Source organism: Tiliqua scincoides, chromosome 7 (genome assembly GCF_035046505.1).
Source record: "Tiliqua scincoides isolate rTilSci1 chromosome 7, rTilSci1.hap2, whole genome shotgun sequence".
Taxonomy (NCBI): Eukaryota; Metazoa; Chordata; class Lepidosauria; order Squamata; family Scincidae; genus Tiliqua; species Tiliqua scincoides.
The window spans coordinates 36,825,207-36,848,018 of NC_089827.1; the positions used below are offsets into that span (position 1 = coordinate 36,825,207).

General features: G+C 41.2%; 1 protein-coding gene across 1 annotated transcript; it reads left to right on the forward strand.

Moving 5' to 3' along the window:
• Positions 1–218: 218 nt before the first annotated feature.
• On the forward strand, positions 219–22,812 carry RECQL (RecQ like helicase). Its single transcript, XM_066634267.1, has 16 exons — positions 219–282; positions 2,553–2,633; positions 5,796–5,877; positions 6,468–6,662; positions 7,275–7,454; positions 9,309–9,415; positions 10,724–10,922; positions 12,997–13,163; positions 17,124–17,205; positions 17,360–17,508; positions 17,585–17,702; positions 17,787–17,925; positions 19,189–19,280; positions 20,238–20,454; positions 20,655–20,784; positions 22,144–22,812. The coding sequence occupies exons 3-16, from the start codon at positions 5,856–5,858 to the stop codon at positions 22,312–22,314; spliced, it is 1,968 nt and encodes a 655-aa protein (XP_066490364.1). The 5' UTR covers positions 219–282; positions 2,553–2,633; positions 5,796–5,855; the 3' UTR covers positions 22,315–22,812.

Genomic DNA, 22,812 nt, shown 5'->3' on the forward strand with positions numbered 1-22,812 from the left:
CTGCCGGAGTGTTTGTCACCGGCCCGGGTCGGTGCCGGGCGCCAGGTAGTTGGGCTGGCCGGAAGAGGGCCGGGCCTCACGTGGCGCCCGCCGGTCACCACATAAGCGATGGGGGCGGGGCGACGCCCACGTGACCTGACGGCTGAGCAAAGGGGTGGAGAAGGCAGAGCGGCCAGCGGGGCGTGAAAGAGAGAGAGAGAGAGAGAGAGGGGCAGGCTGGCTGGCTGGCTGGCTGGCTGGAGCGGCCCTTCTTCCTCGGGTTGGGGGAGAGGAACCCTGGAGGTAAGTGGGTCCTTGTTGGTAGGCACGCTCTCTCTGCCAGGCTCGTGCCTGAGGGGGTCTCCTTAGTGGGCCTGCCCTTCCTGGAAAGTCCTGTGTGGCCCTGGAGGAGCCTCCTGAGGCCTTGGTCCCTCCGCATCAGTAAGTCTGCAGTCCCACCCACACTTTCCTGGGAGTAAACCAGACTAGAATGAGGCTTATTTATGAGTAGACAGGCTGCTGAGGCTGCTATCCTACCCACACTTAGCTGGGAGTAAGCCCCATTGGCTATAGTAGAACCTACTTCTGAGTATACAGGCATGGAGTGTGGCTCTAAGGCTGCTAGCCTGTGCACACTATCCTGGGAGTAAGTCCCATTGACTGTAATGGACCTTACTTCTGAGTTAGACCAGCATAGGAGTGGGCTCTAAGGCTACTAGCCTATGCACACTTTCCTGGGAGTAACACCCATTGACTACAGTGGGGCTTCCTGAGTAGACATGCAGACAGGCTTTAAGGCTGCTGTCCTATGCATGTTTTCCTGGAAGTAAGCCCCATTGACTATAATGGGGCTTACTTCTGAGTAGGTATACATATCATTTGGCTCTAAGGCGTCTGTTCTATGTACGCTTTCCTGGGAGCGACTGCAGACTCGAAGTGGGTGGTTATTCTGCCTGTCTGCATGTTGGGGAGCCCTGCGGGGGGTGGCGTAAGGCTCCCCACACCCCCTGGAGGCTGCAGCAGGCTGTGGTCCAGCTAAGCCTACTCCCCTCCAGAGTGGTGTGATTCTGGTGATTGCATTGCTGCCTTCCCCCTGCAGGGTATAGAAGCCAGGGCTCTCTGGCTGGGGCATCGTGACACCCCAGTTTGAGAACCATTGCCTTAGCTTGAGGAGCCCTCTATGACTGTCCCCCTACCACAGAAAGCAGTGCACACTCCGTTGTCACAGCTGCATCAGTGCTGGAAAGTTGGATAGGGTTGGGCCCTTGGTTAGGGTTAGACTCCAAGCCTTACTGAACACAATGGCTTATTTCTGAGTTAAGCAAATAACACCATTTTCAAGCACCTCTACTTATAGCTCAAAGAAACCAGTTCCACTTAAAGTTCAAAAAGGCAGCTTTTTTTAAAACTATGTTAGATCATATGTTATACTTTAGTACAGTGGTTCTCAAACTGTGGGTCAGGACCCACTAGGTGGGTCATGAGCTTATTTCAGGTGGGTCCCCATTCATTCCAATATTTTATTTTTAATCTATTAGACTGCTGTGTGACTGCATTTAGGGAAATGTTACAGATCTGTACTTTTAACAGGTTATTATGTATATGCTTTTAACAATGAGAGTCACTCCTGGGTAAGTGTGGGTAGGATTCCAGCCTAGGATGGCTAAAAATCTTCCTGCTTGATGATGTCACTTCCAGTCATGACATCACTTCCGGTGGGTCACAACAGATTCTCATTCTAAAAAGTGGGCCCCAATGCTAAACTCTTGAGGACCACTGCTTTAGTACAAAAGGATTTGTGTGGTGGGAAGGAAGCTTCTTGTGCCTTGAAAGAGTATGGCAGGCGGAAATGCAAGCAGTATGGCCCCCTTACTGGAAAAACAGCAGTGGGGAATGCTGCTTTTGTTGAATAGCTACTGCTTATGTGTCTTTTTAAAGACACAGGTTTCCTTAAACTAATTCTAATATACTTCTGGCAACCATTCTACATAGGGTGGATTCTTACTGGAACCTGAATTCTACTGTGTAGGATTCTTAGGAGTCTTTTTAAATGTCTCTTTGATGCCATAGTAGGGAGGGCCATAGGGACAGACTAGGATCATGCATAACCTGATCTTTTAGTTTTAAATTGAAAGCTTATATTAGCTAGAATTCTCTATTGACACAGAGTTATGTTGCTCTATCTCTGGTACCTCTCTGTTGAAAGTCCTATAAGTTTTGTATTAGTAGTAGAGTGGTAGAAATTCAGTTAATACCGAAAGCAGCAGTAATGACTACAGTAGAACTGTGTCCCCTTGAATGAGAGTTTTCAGTTTGACACACAAAACCCCTACCTTTTCATGAATGATCTTGCCGTAACCGGTGTGATTCTGAATCGGTCAGAAATATTTTGTGTCATTTGGAAGAGATCTGCTTTGAATTCTTAATTATTCTACTTAAACAAATGGAATTTGGGCATTTTTGTTTTGCGGAATACTCAAATGGTATCTCTGCTGCTCAGCTTCTTTCATACCAGCCTGTCTTTGGGTTGTGAAGCACTGCAGAAATCTAACAAGTGCTTCTCATTTTCACAGTTTATTGCTGAAGAAGCTTCATTTGAGTGACTGTATGGCTAATGGAGAACAAGGCATTCCATTTCTTTCTGTTCCTGGCTGGTAGGTAGAAATTATTCTTTTAAAAATGTCTGATCTTTGTCACATTTCCAGGTTTTTGGGCTCACTTGCTCTGTCCAGAACAATAAAATATTAAGTGAAACGTGTCAAAATAGGAAAATATTCATTGTTTATGGATAACCTCCTTTTGACTTGGGTGAAGTTATACAAGCTTTTTGACAATTATTTTTAAGGATATAATAGGAGCCTCTGGTTGTCTGATTAATAGGTTCACAAACCATCCAAAGACAGTTTTTCAGTCATGCACTTCTGTGCTAATACAGGGGATCTTGGTGTCTTCCCTTTTGCCTGCACACCACCTAGTGTCATGTGCTTGCATAGTAGCCCTAACTCTGGGTTGTTTTTTTATGGCTAATATAGGGGCACTTTTTCTATCTATACGATTATTCAAGGTGAATTTCTTTTTCTTTATATTGAGTTTTCTTTTTTAGTACTGATCTAGTTTTTAAGCTGTTAGTAGATGATAAACATGAAAGGGATTGTGGGGGATGAAAGTGTTTAGAGATGGTAATAATAATAGAAATGAAAAACTGGCCAGTGAGTGTTGCATTAAACTGGCTATTATAATGCTTTGGAAATCCTTTGGTTTACTCAGCCTACTTAAGAACATTCTTAATATCAACTACTTAAAAACCTTCAAGTTACCAGCATGCCTGAGCTTATGTCTATAGATAGTGTTAACTCCCATTCCCAAACATTTCCCACCTTATTCCAGCCACCCCCAGCAACTGTTTTTAGCCTGCTTTTCAAAGTAAGACCTCAAAGTATACTGTACATCATATACTTTTTTCAGTTTATGAAACACATAGTTTCATAGTTTGTGCGTGCTACCAACAATAGTGATGTTAAATTTAAGAACAAAACAACAGATCTGTTTCTGCATATATGGAAATTTGATGCCCTCTAGTGGCTTAAGAATATTTTGAGAGATTTGTGAACAGTCACCATGATGATAATCAGTGCAGCAATATTTAATCAATTAAAAAATTTTGATCATAGAAAAACACCCCAATCGGTTGGGTAGCGTTTTTAAAATATGTTTTGAATATAGGTGCTAATAAAAGCTGCTCATGGCAAGTGACTTCTTGGAAGAAGCATTCTCATGTCTGTCACACACAAGAGAATGCCTCTTATAATGCCTGCTCTGACACCTACACAACATCTAAAAGCAAAGTGTCCTTTTTGCTCCAGGCCTAATGTTTTACCCCTATGTAATTGTCGTTGATGGATTAATCAACCTACATATTAGTATAATGAATTTTTATATACTGCTGTTCAACAATGAAGTTAACAAATTCTAATTACATAAATAGTAATCTGTCCCCATAGACCTCACAGTGTAAAAGAAACATCGGGAAACAACCACTAGAAAAAACTGTGTTGGGATGAAGAGGATTGGTTGTTCTCTCTATGTCAGTGGTTCTCAAACTTTGAGGGAGCTTTACTCCCTCAGTAAGTCTTTGTGGGGGAGGGGCTAGGGCAGTAATGCAATCCCCAGGATCGCACTGCTAAGGGGGGGGCGGGGGTGTGTGCTTGTGACTTACTTTCAGAAGGCAGGGCTGCAGGAGGTGCAGAGAGCTCTGCGCAGCCCTGCACAGCACTCCCTGAGGCTTGGCACTTTCACTGAAAGCGGACTCAAAGTGCCTCCTGCAAAACAGCAGTGCTTTGCGCCCACTTTCAGTGAAAGTGCCAAGTCTTGGGGAGCGCTGTGCAGGACTCCCCGCACCTCCTGCAGCCTGCTGCAGCCCTGCCTTCTGGAAGTCACAAGCACCCCCCTTTGCCCCCCAATGGACACGATCCTAGGGATTGCTTCCCTGCCTCTCCCCTTCCCCTGCCCCTTAAAGGGATGGGGGAACCTTTACACGAACTGGTGGGTCGTGACCCACCAATTTGAGAACCACTGCTCTTTGTAACTATTATTTAAAGGATTACCACTTTAAATGTTTTAAAATGTTTCTTCTTGCCCAATTTGCTGGAGAAAAAATTAAGGCTGCTGTCCTACTCACACTTACCTGGGAGTAAGCATCATTGACTATAATAGGACTTCTGAATAGGCATGCATAGGATTGGGTTTGTAATCCATCAGATCAGATTAACAGCCCGATTCTATACATATCTGTTCAGAAATAAGTCCCACTGAGTTCAGTGGGTTCAGTGGGGCTACTTTCACGCAAGTGCATATAGCAGGGGTGTTCAAACTTTCAACTTTAGGGATGCTGGACCTTTAACAAGTGTATAGAAGAGAGAATGTCATCTGTGGGATGACAAGTTGCACCTGCTGCAATTCTCTCTTCTATACACTTGTTAAAGGTCCAGCATCCCTAAAGTTGAAAGTTTGAGCACCCCTGGCATATACGATTGTAAGCTAAGTTACCCTTAATTTGGTGATAGGTCTGGCAGGCAAGCATGGGGTTAACACCAGGGCATTAGATTGTAGTGGGTATGCTGCACAACTGCAGCCACTTGGAGGCAAAGAGGCTCTCAGAGTTGAAAGCAGCACCTGCAGGAAGGGAAAAGGTGTGGGTAGTAATAGGAGGGGAAAAGAACTGAATTGATGGATTAATGGACTGTGGAACTAATGGCTGATGGACTACTGGAACTACTGATGGACTGATTGATTAAAGGACAGATGGGTGAATGGATTTTTGGAGACACTGGAGATTAGTGTGTGGCTGCCACGCCCAAAGACCTGCTGAGGACCAAGGTGTTGCTTTGGTGGCTGGAGAAGCTGCTGGCAGGAGAGGGGAGGAAGGAGGACCTCTGTAGGTTGAACAGCCGAGTTACCCTACTGGTGGGTTCCAGCAGTCCTGCGGTGCTAAATTAGGACCATTGTTGGGGAACAAAGGGGGGCTAATTAGCTTAAAGTGGGCATAATTCTCTAAGTGAAGCTTGGACTGGGAATCTGGCAAAACAGATAGAAAGGTCATACTGAATGAAGTTTCATAATAAAGCAGATTTTTATATTGGCCTTTTCTAGAATAGATTGAAAGAAATCTTTTACTCTGTGCATGATCTTTACAGGGCAGCTGTCTTATGTTGGAAAGAGTCTCAAATATTTATGGTGAGGCTTTGTATGTTTTTAAAGGCTGTTTTGTGTGCTTGCAGTCTTCAAGAATGTAATTATACTTTTGAAACTCTTTTTAGAAAGAAACTGATAAAATTGCTTCAGCCAATACTTATCAAGGAAGGTGCTTTTGGACTTTGATGATGGCAGCAACCCTTTCAGGTAACTAGATCCTCTGCTATGATACCATTTGGAATGTCCGACGTTATCTGTCTCTTATCCAGAAAATGAATGGACTGTTTGTGTGCATGCACCTTCTTGTTTATCTTTCTGGGCGTTGTGTAGCAGTAAGAATGGATTGGAGTAGCTTTCAGTAGAGGACAGTTGGGTCAATCAAGGAAGACTCTCTCTCTTTGCTAGAGAAGGTTGAAAAACTCTAGAAGAGGGTGAGCCAGATCTTATGTACAGTACTGAGTGGGTTACTGACATTTCACAAGTGGATAAATGGCTGTTAGAATGCTTATGCTATCTTAAAAGACCAAAAAAATGTATTATTATATAAACAATTGTAGGCTACAATCCTCTTCACTAGATATATAAAGTGTAATGCTTTACAAGTGTATGTACACACACGAGCGACTCATTCACTGAGAATTATACTTCATGAAGTGACCTGTAACCCCCGAAAGCTTATCTTATAACAAATTGTGCAATTTCTTTTAGGTGACACAAGAACTCCTGGTTGAGTTTGCTACTACAGACTGATCTTTCTAGAAGTGATCAGAATGCTTGTTTCTCTCTTTCTACCATAGTGCTTCAAGAAGAATTGGTTTTGATTGACAGTGAGCTTCAGGCTGTGGAGGTCCAGGTTCAAGAACTTCTAGAACATCAGCAGGAGCTTCTTCAGAAGAAGAAAGTGCTGGAGAGGAAAATCGAACGGTTTTCTGATGCAGGAAGTGGGAGCAGTAAAGATACTGAAGTGGCAGCTGAAGCTTGGAATAAGGAAGGTGTGCAAGACCAGATTCAACTATTTTAAAAACTATTGTCAAATTATTAAGTAATGTGTTCAGAAGATTACAGGTACTATTTAAATAATATGGGATGCATCCTTACAAAAGAGTGGTTTATTCTATCTTGAAGTAGGGCTGGTATGTGGGGAACCCCTTTTTGTTATTTCTGAAATGCTGCTATTCACTTAAATGAGATGAAAAGCATTGAGGTTATTATGATTGCAGAATGTATGTTGTACAGTTAATATAGTCCCTTCTCCCTTCACTTAAAATACATCTGCACTTTGGGCAAATTCTTCCTTGGTGCACCTGACTATCATAACAATTAAGTTGGCCCAGCAATGGCCTTCAGTTTACCCTTCATGCTCACATAATTTTCCAAAAGTTAAAATGAACCTTTTAGCTTTAGCTGATCTCTTCGTAGTTGGTTTCAGGATGTAGGTGAAATTGTTGATTGGGGTAAAATAAGGGGAAAGTAAATAACTCCTTATCCCCATTATTAGTTCAAGGCTGGCTGGCTTCTGCAGTTGTCCACATCAGGTCAGTTTGCATCCATACAATTACTTTGGAATCCCTGACTTGTTTACATGTCCCACTTTCTTTTCTCAGACCATCCATGGTCCAAGAAGATCAGAGGTGCGCTGCAAAGTAATTTTAAGCTCAAAAAGTTTAGGTCCTTGCAGCTGGAAACCATCAATGCTACAATGGCAGGAAGGGATGTGTTCCTTGTGATGCCTACAGGTGGTGGAAAGAGTCTGTGCTATCAACTACCAGCTGTGTGCTCTGATGGTATGTACTTGGCGGGATTCCTGTCATGGCTTTAGATTTAGCTTGAGTATGTGTGTTAAAATGTCTCCCATTATTTGGGAGACATTTACTGTGCCTTTGGAAAAGGGGCACCTTTGTTGCTGAGCATTGTTCAGTTGCCAGGTACAACAATATGTTGTGTTATCAGGACAATTTTCATCTGTTAATATTTGACTCATAAGAATATTATTTGGTATATTGTAGCTTTGTCGTTTTGCTTCACTGCCTACTAAACAAGGCATCTTTTCTGCATATTACAAATGTATGTTCTTAATGCCTTTATTTCTTGTAACACCAACTCAGTGTTGGTGTAAAACAGCAGATTCTGCTACTAAACCCACCAATTTTGTGATGACAAATCATGCATACATATCTTGCTATTTGTTTTTTGTCTTCTAGGCATTCTACTTTCACACTTCTCAGTAACTAGAACTAAATTCTTGCCATTTTTCTCTTTTGAATGGATCTTGAGACTGCCAGGCTTCTATCTCTAGGCTCGTTATCAATATCTGTTTCCAGATATTGTGCTGCTGAGCACAATCACACACTATACAGCATTTAGACTTCAGAGGCATCTAGGCTGAGCAAAAACAGAGCTATGTCTAGAGGTGTACAAAAACGTTTTTATTTTTCCCTTCAGATTTAGTTGTTTCTGGAGAAGAAACATGCAGAAAATTGTATTGTTCTTATTCCAAGGACACATTTTTAAAATTATAATTATAAATATAATCTCTTTAAAAGTGCACTACATAGGTGCCAGCAGGTGCAGTCACAGTCATTACCCATGTACCCCCTTCAGTCTAGCCCCACCAGCTTACAGTGACCAATATGTAGAGTTCTGAATATATATATATATTGTTTTTGCAGATTTGGGTTTCTTTTGTTTAACAGAAATGAGAAGTACAGAAAGCTGTGTTATGTGTTATCACTGAATAATCGCATCTCTAGATATGACTTAGTACAAATGTCAACAGCCTGAATCATTTAGGATTATTTTTTTTTAACCTGGAGATTCTTGCTTCAGGTCAAACTGGATCTAATACCTGGTGGTATATTAGAGACTTATTAGCCAGGCTTGTCTGTCCATCTTTCCTTCCTGTTACATGCAGCTGGTATACCAGCCTCCTCGGTTCCCAACTCTGCTTCCCTCACCCCATTTCTGTTACATAGGCACTCTTGCTTGAGCATGCAGCCCAAGCGTGTTTGGGCTGCAGTCCAAAACACGCTTCTCAAAGTTGTTATTCTGATGAGTCTAGAGAAAGATCCTTGAATAGTAATTCACGAAACAACATGCTGAGGCACAGTGATGTGCTGTGAAGGAAATGGTAGTGTGCCATTAAAAAAATTAATGTTTTAATAAATGTTTTACACTTATAAGCCCAAAGTATCTGCCCCAGAGGAAGCTACCTATTGCAAGAGTAATAATTCTGGCCTTGCTTCTTTCCAATTATCCTCCTCCTGGCTTTGTGAACCACTTTTTATGGAAAAACAGCATATAAGTGTTCTTTGTATGAATGCTGACATTAATTATAGTTGGATTGTTTATGCCCTATGCAGACATAATGCTTGATTCTGGTTTTGTTTGCTTATTCATGTTTAAGCTTTGTATCTGAATACAAAGAGTGATATTACTCCTAATTTATTTTCAGAGGTGTGCCTTGGCCACCAGAAATTTAAGAAATGCAACTTATTTCTGCCTCTGAAGGATCCATCTTTGCTTTCATTCTGCAGTGCTCTGCTGTTTGCATAAAACTAACTCATACCAACTGTGCTGTTAAGTGGTGGTGAAATTGAATAATACAGATAACTAAGACAAGGGAGTTTGTTTTGTTTCAGGTTTCACGCTTGTGATCTGTCCTCTGATCTCACTTATGGAGGATCAACTCATGATGTTGGAACAGCTGGAAATCTCTGCAGCTTTACTGAATGCCTCAAGCAGTAAGGTATGGCCAAGTGCTTAGCAAAGTTGCTACCTGCCAAACTTGAACTTTGGCAGAGAGACTGATGTCGCGCTCCATTTTTAAGGGCTGTGGCTGTGCGTGATGACGCTCCTGTTCTTTGGTGTAAACTTTGCAAGTTGTGAATGAAAATGGAATGGTAGGGTAAAGAATTTTCTTGAAAATCTTTTCTAGAGTGTTGACACTGGAATCCATTTGTTTTGCTTTATTAAACTGCACACAGCAGCACTTAAGTTCTAGAATGGAAATTGCCAGGGCTTAAATCTGCCTGGAAATTACTTGGAAGGCAAGTCTTGCTTTCCTGCTCCACCCTTCCGTACTCCAAGTGTGTGGATACAAGGCAGAATCAATAACTCTTTGCTGTTTTCTGCACAATCATTTTCTAGTCAAATAACTAATGCCACATTTTGAAAGTAAAATACATCTTATCTGAGAATTGGTTGCTTGAAAGGAAATTCAGTCTGGTAGACCCATAACAGAATTCAACAAATAGGGAATTGGACTTGGGGCTGGAAGCCCTAGATCAGTGGTTCCCAAACTCTCCTGGCCTGCAACACCCTCATCAACCTCTGGACCTGAAAGTAAGTAGTGATGTCACAACAATGCACTGATACCACTTCCAGGTTGTGCCAAAACGCCCCTCAAAATCATGTAAAACTGTTCAGGAAAAACAGGCTCTTCTGCATCTCCACACAGAGCCCAGCCCGCTGCTCCAGACCTCCATGTAGCGATCCAGCACATTGCATTGTGCTCATGCTGCCAAGCTGACTTTTGCCCAAGATCCAAGCTACACGATGTTTCTCTGTTAACAAATGTACATCACAGTTTGGGAAATTACCAGAGTGCTACAAATCAGGGACAGCACTTTAATAACTATAGATGTGTGGGTAGAAGCATGATGTCTTTGTGCATTTTGGTAGGGGAAATATTGCATTACATTTTTCTGTAACAAATGGACAGACATGGTATTTGTTCACCTATTTGTAGTAGCATCATAAACATAAGATGGGGAATTGGGGCCCTGCCTTCATAACACAAATGGGTCAAATACTTTCTCATGGTTGGAAGTAGCAAACCTCCTCTGACTACATTAGTGTAGTCTAAATAAACTTCTGTAAATATTTGGGAGATATTTTTTCCTGGCTTTGGCATAGGTTGTGTCTGCTTGACAGATAAGATTCTGAATTTGACCTGTAATTTGCAGAATACTTGCTTTTTATAATGAACTTGAGAATCAAGTGATGGTGTTCTGAGTTTTGATGGGTGTATATGGTTGTTTAACTTCCCCAACAGGAACATGTGAAGTGGGTTCATACAGAAATGCTTGCTCACAAATCGCAGCTAAAACTCGTTTATGTGACTCCAGAGAAGATTGCAAAAAGTAAGATGTTTATGTCGAAGTTAGAGAAAGCGTACCAAGCAGGAAGACTTGCACGCATTGCAGTGGACGAAGTCCACTGTTGCAGCCAGTGGGGACATGACTTCAGGCCAGGTAAATCCCTTCTTAACCAGCATCATGTGGCCAAGCCAAATTTGTATTCTTCTCCCCTAGGAGATCTAATTTTCATTGCTTCTTGTCTCCAGCCCTCTTTCTCCCTTACACCCCTCTGACTCCACTCTTGGAAATGTTTTTTTTTTGTATTTCATCCTATAAATCAGTCGTACTCAAACTTTTCCGGCCAGTGACTCCCTTGACCCCCATGGCTGTTGGCCATGACTCCCATCATGTTCCTGCGGGCTGGAAGTGACATCATTAAACAGGAAGTGGCCAGAAATATTTATATTAAATATTATATTATATTATATTTATTATAATATAATATTAAATATATATTAACTATATTAATATTGTATTAGTCATATCATTAATTAAATGCCGATCTTAAAAAATATATTAATACACATCAATATACATGCTTTATAAATGATCAGCTGCTGATCACTGTTGGAGACAGGATGCTGGAATAGGTAGATTTTGTCTGGTCTGGGAGGACTCATTTTTTTAAACTTTGTAAGCATACCAATAGAATTGTTTTATCAAATGAACTTTGTGAACAACCAGTCTGACCAACGTTACACACACCCCTGTGGACCCCAATCCAACTAGTCATTTCTCCCATTCTCCTTGGATAGGATTGAACCCTTTATTAATTAAGTTAAATTAAATTTTTTTCTAGCAGCTGGTAGGGAAAACAAAAATAGACCATGAAAACATCAGAGCTGATAAGGGTTTGGTTAGGAAGCTGATTTGTCTCTTATACTAGGAGATGCACAGCTCAAGCCTATGCATGTCTACTCAGAAGTAAGTCCCATTAGAGTCAATGGGGCTTACACCCAGGAAAGTGTGGTTAGGTTTGGGCTGGCAATCACTTCATCAATGGCTGATAAGTATTCCCTTCAAATAGCAAGATTCATCACTTTAAAAATACAGCCTTTCCTCTTCAGTCAAATAACAGGATTAATAAATCACTTTAAAAACAGTACCCTTTTTCTGCTCCTGGCCAAGTAAAGTGTGTGCTTCTCTCTCCTCCCCCCCTTTGCCAACTGCATGGAAACAACTTTAAGACCCCTGGTGACTGGTAAAATAGGAAGCGTTTTATTTGGGGAGGGGGAGGAAAGCAGGAAGGTTTGGAGATCGAAAGGGGGGAGTGGAAGAGGGAGGGGGTTGAAAAGAGAGATTTCACTTTGATGAGAAGAGATCCCAGGCTGGGAACTAGGATCCAAGCAGACAAGGATCAGCGAGGGTTAAGGACTGCAAGCTGAGCATGCTCGGTACTTGCTAGATGGGGGTTGGAGTCGAAGTGCTTTGGAAACAACATGCAGCGAACACAGAAGTCAGCAGCCTCGGAGTGGAGGGAGAAGAGGGTGGGGCGGCAGCAGCCACTCTCGCAGCTGAGCAACTCCCATTTCTTCTGCTTTAAAAAAAGCGCAGAAGACGGGCTTGTATTCTGCCCAGGGGTGTGACTGCATCGCTGCAAGAAGAAATCCTGCACCTTCCCTTTGAGTTCCTGGCGCCTCCCTAAAGAGCCGCGCTGCACAGATTGAATAACACTGTTATAAATACTGATGCAAATAAGTCACTCTGAGATGTTCTGCAGAACTAAATTCATAGGGCTTTTACGTGTGTGCCTACATTGCAGATGTAAGCTAGTTTAGTCATCCACATCTCTGAAGTGCTTCATGTGGGTGCCCAATTACGTTTGGCCAAACGTTATTTATCCCTTTTCTCTGTGTGTATGATGAGTGTGCTTTGGAACATGCAATATCACCCCCCCCCAGTGATATACGGCCATTGGTGAAGATTGATTTTAGTGCATGAGCTGTCTTTCAAGATGTCTGCCATTACTGATCTTTATATTAAGGGAGCTTGAAGGTTCCCCAGAACATTGTTCAAAACTACTGGATCAACCACTTCTGCAATTCGGAGATTTAGTTAATTTGAAAATGAAGAACAGTGTTGCCACTGATAAATGTTCTGAGGTACAGTTTGGAGGACTATAATATAACAGTAATAAAGATTAGGTGGCTTTTTGTTTTTTTGCTGAATGTCTTTAACTTCTCTCTAGATTACAAGTTGCTTGGTATCTTGAAGCGGCAGTTTCCCAATGCACCCTTGATTGGGTTGACTGCAACTGCAACAAGCCACGTCCTGCAAGATGCCCAGAAAATACTTTGTGTCCAGAAGTGCATCACCTTTACTGCATCATTCAACCGGCCAAACCTGTACTATGAGGTAGTCTATCAGTCAGTTGTATTTTCTGAAAGACAGCCTGATTTGAGAATAATTTTAAATTATGGTTATGAATGATGCAGTATATAAAGCTATGTACAGAATCATAATATAAGGTGACACAGAGCATTGTGAGTTTATGTATGTTGGGTTGAATGAATGAATGAATGAACCTTTATTAGGCATAGATAGAGAAATCATAAAAGCAAACATAATTAGTCCTAATCCCGTTTATCAAAAACGGAGTTAAGATACTAAATTACTAATAAAACATTTACAGTTCAACATAAAATATCAACATTTTTGACAAATTACATTGGGAAGGCTTGGAAATCGCCGAAAGTAAAAATTTAGAAATTCCCTCTAGCACATCTGGTGAGCAGTCATTTAGGAGACACTTCAGTTTTGCCTCATCCGAAAGCCCATTCATTTTGCCGAGAAGTGGAGTCATGTAAGTGTGGCGGGATCTAGTGTGCCGAGGACAATAAAAAAGAATGTGTATGATTGATTCAACATTTCCCAAATTACAAGGGCAGAGGCGTTCTTTATATGTATTTGCCTATATCTGCCTTCTGTGACCTTGGATGGAAACACATTGAATCTTGCCAAAGAGATTGCATGACGTTCAGAGGGGTTGATCAGAATACTCAGATAAGGAGCCATTTGCCCATACAAGAATTTGCTCTGACAATACCAAATTCTAGAAGCAAGTTCAAAGAGGTTTTGTGCCTCAATGTCTACCATTCTTTGCTTTACCCTTTGATAAACTTCAGGGAATGGATAGAAACTTAAAAAATCCAATGAAAAACCAATTGATTCGATTTTTGATTTAATTTGGCTATACCATTTAGAAGAACCAGACTCAGATAGCATTCTGGATAGGAGACTGCCTGGTTTCACGTTATAATGTAATTGCAGCCAATAGCGTATGGTTAAAAGTCATGCTCTTGATACTAAGAGCGATTGTCTGGTCTCCCAACATAATGCAGAGTATGGTACAGATTTAGGTAAACCCAGGATAGCCCTCAAAAATTTAGCTTGGATACTCTCAAGGGTGTGATTTATAGAGCTAATCCAGATAGGGCACCCGTACAGGAGCTGTGCCAATACCTTGGCATTAAATACCTTGAGAGCAGCTGGCATATAACGATTGCCCTGACTAAAAAAGAATCGATTGGTGCTCTGCAAAGTGACACGGGCCAAGTTGGTAACTAATTTTTGATGAGTACCCCAGCAAAGATTGTAGTGGAAGTGAATTCCAAGGTATTTAAAGCTTTTGACCTGTTCCAGTTTCTCCCCTCCAATAGACCAAGTACCTGGGCTCCATGATTTTGAAAATACCATAACTTTGGTTTTCTGAGAGTTCAGTTCAAGTTTGTTACATTTCAGATAGTCAGAAGTTCTATTTAAAAGTCGCTTAAGTCCAATAGGTGTACAGGATACCAGCACTGCATCATCTGCATAAAGCAATGCTGGAATATTCATTGAACCTAGTTTGGAAAAATGTCCATCTATCTGAAGCAAAAAGGGGGTAAAATCGTGTAGAAAAAGATTAAAAAGAGTGGGTTCTAAAATGCACCCCTGTTTCACTCCCCTTTCATCCTGAATTTTGGGGGTCAATTTCCCCGAAGATGTAAATTTAATTTGCCAGGTGGTGCCTGTATAAAGTTTCTGAATAAGAGTTAGAAGTCTAGGGTCTATATTGAGTTTAACTAGTTTGTCCCATAGCAGCGATCTATTAACGGAGTCAAAGGCTCCTTTAAGATCCAGAAAAGCAACATATAATTTTTGATTTTTTAGCCTTGTGTACTTGTCAATCAGATGAGCTAAAACAGCACAGTGATCAATTGGTGAAGATCCTTTTCGAAATCCTATCTGATCCCACCCTGGAAGACCCAGATCTTCCATCCAGGATAGCAGCTTGTTTAAGAGATGTTTTGCATAAAGTTTCCCCCCCACTGATAAAAGGCTTATAGGTCTAAAATTGGAGGGATCACGATGGTCGCCTTTTTTGTAAATAGGCACTATAGTAGCATTTGTCCATTCAGCTGGTATTATACCTGTTTGGTCCACCACTGTGAATAATGAGGATAGAATAGGGGCCCACCATTCGGGGCCCACTTTCAGGATCTCTGACAATACCAAATCTGGCCCAGGAGCTTTCCCTTGTTTACTTCGAGAGACTAGCTCTATAATTTCTTCAGTGGATACAGGAGGCCATGGGGTGGTTGCTGAAGGATTTAAGGTAAAAGATGCTAAGCCACTTTCACCCTCTTGGCAATATAAGGTGGAGAAAAAGCGGCACCACTCGTGTGGGGAGATGACCATCTGAGAGCGAGGTGCAGTTTTCTGAGCAGAATTGGTGATTATACCCCAAAATTGCTTAGAATTTTTATGTTCTATGGTGGCTAGTAGTTTATACCACAAGTGGGAAGCATAATTATGTCGCTTTTCTTGGATCAGTTGTTTCAGCTGCTTCTTTAGAATAAAATATGTATCGGGAATTTGAATAGCCCCTGAATAGTGGTATTGCTGGTAAACGGATCTAATCTGATTTTTGAGATTCATACAATCCCTATCAAACCAAGGGGATATTGTTTGGGATCCCTCCCCTGAACCACCTTTAGCAGAGGGTATACTAGTGTAGGAGACTAAAGTGGATAAAACCCTAGAGATTAATAACTCATATCTTAATTAGTTCTATCGGATCTGACTCATTTAAAAGTTGGATTCTATAGCTCTTGTACGGCTCCGTGTAGAGCAGTTTGCTCATTTTCTGATTAATTGTAGTATTCCACATGATTTTAGGCCTAATTTCATATTCATTTTCAAGCTCTACATCAGGGGTGGAGTACTGGAAAGAACCTAAATCTAGCTTGAGTATTAAAGGAAAATGGTCACTCATTCCTAGATCATCAACCAAAAAATCAATAACATTGAGCTTGAGGTGAAGTGGAACCAAGAAATAATCTATAACACTGGAACCAATGGCTGAAGCATAAGTGAATTCACCAGAATTGGGGAAATCTACAAGGCCATTTAACCATATTGTATTAAAATTGACACAGAATCTGGCCAAATAGAGGCCAGCTGCATTCGTTTTATTATCTTTGGAAAATATAAAATAAATAAAATATCTAAAGAAAATAAATCAAGGAGAGATGAATCAGGATCTAAGTTTGCGATGTTGGGTTGTATTCTGTCCTGTGCAGGAGCAAGGAAGAATACATCCTGTTATTTTATTAAATATTATGCAAAAAGGTGAATGTTATCATGAAATGTCATTCCAAATGTAACAAATATTAAGAATTTGCTGAAAATCTTACAAGCAATTGAGACACAGACACTCAAGGCTGAGTTTATAACTTGGCTTTCTGTTCAGTAACAAAGGTACAACAGAGCAGCAGATTCAACAGAACTAGTTACCAAATGAAACCTAACTGAGGATTCATTTAGGCACTTTCAGTATATGTACCAATAACCTTTTAAACATGACCTTCAGTTCCTTGTTGCAGCAAAACTAATGTATTGTAGAGAAAAGAATATTGCTAAAATACCCATTCTATCCCTCCACACCCAGATATTAAAAGCTGGCTTAATTTTGGCACACTGCATAATTATGCTAACTTCTAGCAGCCAGGGTGTGGGGGCAAAGAGTTAGATATGGGGATATTTTAGTGACTTAAGCTTTAACCTTGATATTACAAAAAGAGCTATTGTCTACCAGGAATCCAGCAGTTAATTATGATGGGGTAAATAAGAATACTCAGCTCTGTCTCAGATGTATTTTCAGAGACATGGATTCTCAGAGCTTTGGATCAATCACCAAATATGCCTCTCTGTACATTACCCTTATGCAGAACATTGGGTTAAAGTGGACTTGGAAGAGGAGGCTGATCTGAAGTATAAAGGGGCCTGATGAGCATGTGTGTATATACATAAACATAATTTTTATGTCTTTAGGTTCGGCAAAAGCCTTCGTCTGCTCAGAATTTCATTGAGGAGATTGTTAAACTCATCAATAGAAAATACAAAGGCCTTTCAGGTGAACATTGTGGAAAAATTGATTGTTCTGATCACTTAGAGCACGACTGCATCTGTTGGAGGTCACTCCTGTAGTCTGCACAAGCTGTGCTTTGTGTGGGCTAGACAGCCAATTCTCTGATTTAATCACAGTCTCAATTATTTTGTCGAGGCAGGGATTATCTACTGCTTTTCCCAGAAGGATGCAGAGCAAGTTACTATGAATTTGCAGAAGCTGGGGATTAAGGCGGGTACCTACCATGCAAATATGGAGCCCAAAGATAAGAGCAAAGTTCACAAGAAATGGTCTGCCAATGAAATCCAGGTGAGTCCATCATGCTACAATGCCGTGAGTAGTTCTGTTTGATTATTATAGCCTGATAGTAGGCTTTCTATTTCAGGTTGTTGTGGCCACTGTTGCTTTTGGCATGGGAATTGACAAACCAGATGTGAGGTTTGTAATTCATCATTCAATGAGCAAATCCATGGAGAACTACTACCAAGAAAGTGGTCGTGCAGGTATGTGTAACTGACTGAGAGCAGGTTCTGGGTGCTTACTTATATATGCTTTCTTCTAACATTGGTGGGGGGAATTCATTCTAGGTCGGGATGACCAGAAAGCCGACTGCATCTTGTATTATGGTTTTGGGGACATATTCAGAATCAGCACAATGGTGGTGATGGAAAATGTAGGGCAGCAGAAATTGTATGACATGGTTTCCTATTGCCACAACATGAACAGGCAAGTATTTATTACATGTGTACATTTTAAAATGGCAACTGCTTTTATTTTTTACAGTAAAAATAGTGCTAGCATCTAGAACACTGAATGTACAGAAAAAAATGGGGTATCTTAAAGTTTGTGTCTGAAGGCTTGCTTGTTAATATTTTTTTTCATTATGCACTGCTACTAATTTGAAAGCAGTGCAGTACATGCTGACCTGTAGGGTGTACAGAGGACTATTTGGTGTGATCCCTTAAGTATTCTGGCTTTAATGTTTAAAGGAGAAATTGGGATGGAATATTGGTGGAAATCAATGTTACAAATGCCTCCAATTCAGAAATACTTATTTTGGGTTTCCCATTGCTAAAACAAATCAGTTGCAAAAACCAAACAAGGTGGTTCTGCCCTTCACAATAGTCAGTCAGCCTCTGATGTTTCTTCTCCCTTTCATTGTCAGCCTTAACCATGGTGGTTTAGAGCACAGCTGTTGCTCCTCCTTTCCTTCCCCCACGAAGGCAGTTCTTCCCTCTTTGAGGCAGGGAGGGATGCAGTTCACCTCTTAAAAAGCATGGCAGGTGGTGATGGTGATCTTTGCCCTACTGGCCCTCCTTCCTCCAGAGGCAGTTGGTGTCACTGCTGTCTGCATCAGTGCTAAGTAGGAATCCCCTCTTAATCAGAGTTTACAAATGCAATTTGAAGCAAATTTGGAATCTCTGGTTATTGGCATTCACATTCATGTTTATATAGATGTTATGCTTAATTGGGGAACTGAGGCTGGTTGCTGATTTGCATACCACGTGTTGCAGAGAATCAGAGTTAATGCATTGGACCTGAATGTACTCTGAGAAAATCCAGAATTAGTGCTAAGGAAACCCAGTTTCTGCCTAGGTGACTCTTCCAGTTCACACAAATTTGTGGAATGTTATCTTCAGCTTACGTGGCCAAAGCAAGTGTAATAGAAGCTTCTGGTCAGCATTGGCTGGATCCATTGTAGTGCAATTGATGCTTAACTTCTCCATGCAGTTCATTCCATCCCGAGGAACTGTGACCCATGGCCCCATCAGAAATATTAGGAATTAAAGCAAATGCAAGCTTTCCACTAGGTCTCTCGCACTATCATTCAGCAGTTCCATTTTGTAGTGTAGTGTGTGGCTTTTCAGAACACTTACCTTGATCATCATCCACTGCTCTGTCTGGCTGCATCACAGGTTTTCAGGCTCGCTGACATATTTTATTTGCGCACTTCTGATAGTTACTGAATCCAGATATTTGTATTTGCAGGTGTCGTCGGGTCTTGATAGCTCATCACTTTGATGAAGCTTGGGACTCTGCCAACTGTAACAAAATGTGTGATAACTGTTGCCGAACAGAGTGTAAGTGATTTGATTGTAATGTGGACGAGTGCCAAAAAGTCTGAAGCAAACCAGAGAGACTGCATTCTAGGGCATTTTGCTCCCAAGTAAGTGCCTCAAGAAATGGGGCACATGTCTCGATAGTAAGCCTGTTGGGACAGGGAACTCTTTTCCCTCTATATAAAATAGTATTCATACTGATGGTGCAAAATTAATAATGTGGATTCCACTGAAGGCAATCAGAGTATCCTTAGGAATATGCTGTTAGTAGTTGACTGAAACTACAGAGTAACAGCTGCATTCTCCCTGATAACTTCATCTCCCTGCTGGAAGAGCTTCAGAGGATATGAATAAATTTCCCAGAAATTTTAAGCTGGGAGTTGCAGTGTAGCTCTTTTAGATAGATACTTCTTTTGTTTTAAAATGTATATTGGCAGACTCTATGTTTGCAGGCAGTATATGCTTCTGAGTAGCAGCTGCTCTGCTAGGGATGCCTGTTGTCTTCAGTCTCTGCCTGTGGGCTTCTGGCTGATCACTGTGAGAAGCAGGATACTGAGCCATATGAACTCGAGGTCTGAACCACCAGGGCTCTTATGTTAACTCTTATGGTGTACTGGTTTAAATTAGCAAATGGTTGACTTTCTGCATCAAAATGAACCTATCCACAAAGAAGAGCTTGCTGTCTTAACACTTTATCTCAAGGAGACCCAAGTTGTGCCTTTTATAGCAACTGGTTGCCTACTTAAGGGCAGGTTCTAAAAAGTTTGATGCTGTTGTATCTGGGGTGGGGACAAGAATTCAAGTCTTTGCAGGAATCGGAGGACTGGAAGGGATGAGAGCAGTCACTATATTCTACAGTACCCACAGGATCTTCTGGAGTTTGGCTCCTACACAATATCCTGGAGAGAACAGGAGTGAAGGATTCCTCCAAATGATATTTTACTGGCTCTTTGTGTGTTTTCCTCAATTGCTGTTTAGCGTTTGAGAAAATAGATGTGACAGACCACTGCAGAGACCTCATCAAGATTTTGAAGCGAGTGGACCAAATGAAGGAGAAGTTCACTCCTCTGAAATTGATTGATGCCTGGTTGGGGAAGGGTTTGTCAAAACTAGGAGTAGATATTGTTTCTCCTAAACTTCCCCGTGATGTGCTTGAGAAAATTCTTGTTCAGTTCATCCTGCAGCAGTATCTGAAGTAAGTATAGAAAGTGAAAATTTTTTTAAACCTGCTCTGTTGTGTAACCTGACATGGTCCTTTGTGCATTCTCCAGCAACATAGCATGTGTAGTTTGAATATCTGCTGCCAAATCAAAGATTCATAAACCTCAAACTCCTCACCCTTTCTGCTTTCATCTGGTTCTCCCTTTTCATACAGTGGGGTTTAATCTTTTGCAGGGAAGATTTCAGTTTCACAGCATTTACTACAATATCTTATGTGAAGATAGGGCCCAGAGCTGATCTCCTGAAAAATACGGCACATGTTATCACAATGCAAACAATATCAAACAAAAACAGTATTGCTAAGGTAAGATTTTTATTGTGTGCAATGACTTTTCCATGTAGTATTTGAAACTGATTGTAGGTGTCTGATGAGCTGTAGCTGTTCAGGTGTGCATGATTCTCCTCAATGCCACTGTAGCCTACTCATCAGATAGTTGCTCTTCAGCAGGACTGCTGTGATTTGACTCTTCAGTGTTCAGTTGGCTTTACTTCCAATGCACACTTCCTACCAAGACATTATATCATTCCTTAGGCTCTCAGTTTAACTGTCTTATTTGGTTGGAGGGGAATTGAACAATTGTTCTGGACTCTAAAACAGACAATGCTGTTTTGTTGATGCCAGTTAAAACCAGCTCAAACCTCTTGGGAAACCAAACTAGATTAACTATGAACTTTACAGTGGCAGGAATATTACCTTCAGCAATGAAGTGGGTGCATGAATGTAGCCCATGTCAAAAGTAATAGTTTGTACTTATTGGGGGTCCTTGTTTTGTGTAGTGTTTTCCTTTCCCAGTTAAACAGAAGAATGGAGGTTTGTTCAGGGATAAGATGGAATAAGTTATTTAATTAGAAAGGTCTTTGTGATTTTTTTTAACCTTTTAACCAGATAATATAGAAGTTCTTTACCAAAGGACCTGACTGCTGTTAACCTCCTGTGACTGTTTATGTTGAGACCAATACAGTTTCTGAGAAGAGGATCGCAGCATTCTAGAATAGAATTTGCTGCTAAGAAAAGACCTTACTTCCCTGCAGTGGCTTTGTAGTCTGATCACTTTAGGCTTTTTCAAGAATTTTGGGGTAGATGGGGGACAGGCAGCTAGACCATGGGAAATATGTATGAGCAAGGGGCATAAAAAGGGGCAGCTGAGAAATATAAGCGAAGGGCAAAAGTCCTTTCTGACACTTGGAAGACCTGTTGAAGTGTCTTGTTTTTCCAAGACCTTGACACAAATGGCATAGGTACAGTACCAGCTTTTGTTCAGCGGTCATTTGAACAGACTCTGGCTTGGGCAGATAACTGCTTCTGTGAGTAGCAGAGCTGCAAAATCACCCAAGATTCACCTTTGTGGCTTCAGAGCCCTGGAGGGGAGGTGGTTAGCAAGTCATGTGATTTCCTCCTCCTCCAGGCTGACCAGGGTTGTGTCCTGGGGCTCCACAGCTAGCAAATGGCAGCATCCCTAATCTGCATGTTTTCAATGTCCATGTGATTGAAGCATCTGCATTTTCCTTCATTTTCCACAATGCTGAACACAATGATGTTGCATCATGCTTCTGCTTCAACATGACATTACTGGGATATGTAGGAAAGAATGTGGATTATGTGTTTTGAGTGATGTTCACTTAGGCCACAGAAGCTGTGATAAAACCTGTTTGTCATCACCAGGTCAAATCTCCTCCATTAACTAATCTGGGAAACCCAGTTCAAAAGTCTGCATGTAGAAAACGGGAAGATGAGCATATACGGCCTCATTCAGCAAACCACTTCCAAGCAAAAAAGATAAAAGTGGAGGAAGAAGATGATGAAGATGATAATCAAGCAGTGATAATTGATTAAGAGGGATTGTCCTGAAACAATGTATTTTTGTTGCCCAAAATAAAGTGGACCTGCACAGATTCTTCCCCAGAAAACAATGGCATTACTGATGAATAGCTGAAGAAATCAAGCCTCTCCAGTGGGTTGTTGCAAGGGACACATTTGAATTTTTCATAGTTTTGTAAAACTGTATCTTTTCATGTGTACAGTGGTGGGCTGGTTGAGCTGGATGCTTTGATTCAGTTGCTGAGGGACTTGAAAACATGAATGGGTAGGAGATTTCCATAATCACCTCTGCATGGGCAATGGTGGTCATCACCATATGAAATATTGGATACACCATGGCTGCATCTATGAAGATTTGGCTTTGGCTATAATTAAAAGGAAGAGCCATATTTAAAAAAATCGTTCCTGTTTGCTACTCAAAGGAAATAGTATTCAGTGGTGGTCGAAAGCACACAGCAAAGCTGAATGTCTTTGGCCTCCTCCTCTGCTCAAAAGTTCCTTGTGGAAGTGTCC

What these genes read in the sequence shown, in the direction of transcription:
- RECQL (XM_066634267.1), top strand. Translation starts at nt 5,856, where the DNA reads ATGATGGCAGCAACCCTTTCAG. An exon ending in GGGACATGACTTCAGGCCAG is followed by an intron (nt 10,923 to 12,996) that starts GTAAATCCCTTC and finishes ACTTCTCTCTAG; the next exon opens with ATTACAAGTTGCTTGGTATC. An exon ending in GGTCTGCCAATGAAATCCAG is followed by an intron (nt 17,509 to 17,584) that starts GTGAGTCCATCA and finishes TTTCTATTTCAG; the next exon opens with GTTGTTGTGGCCACTGTTGC.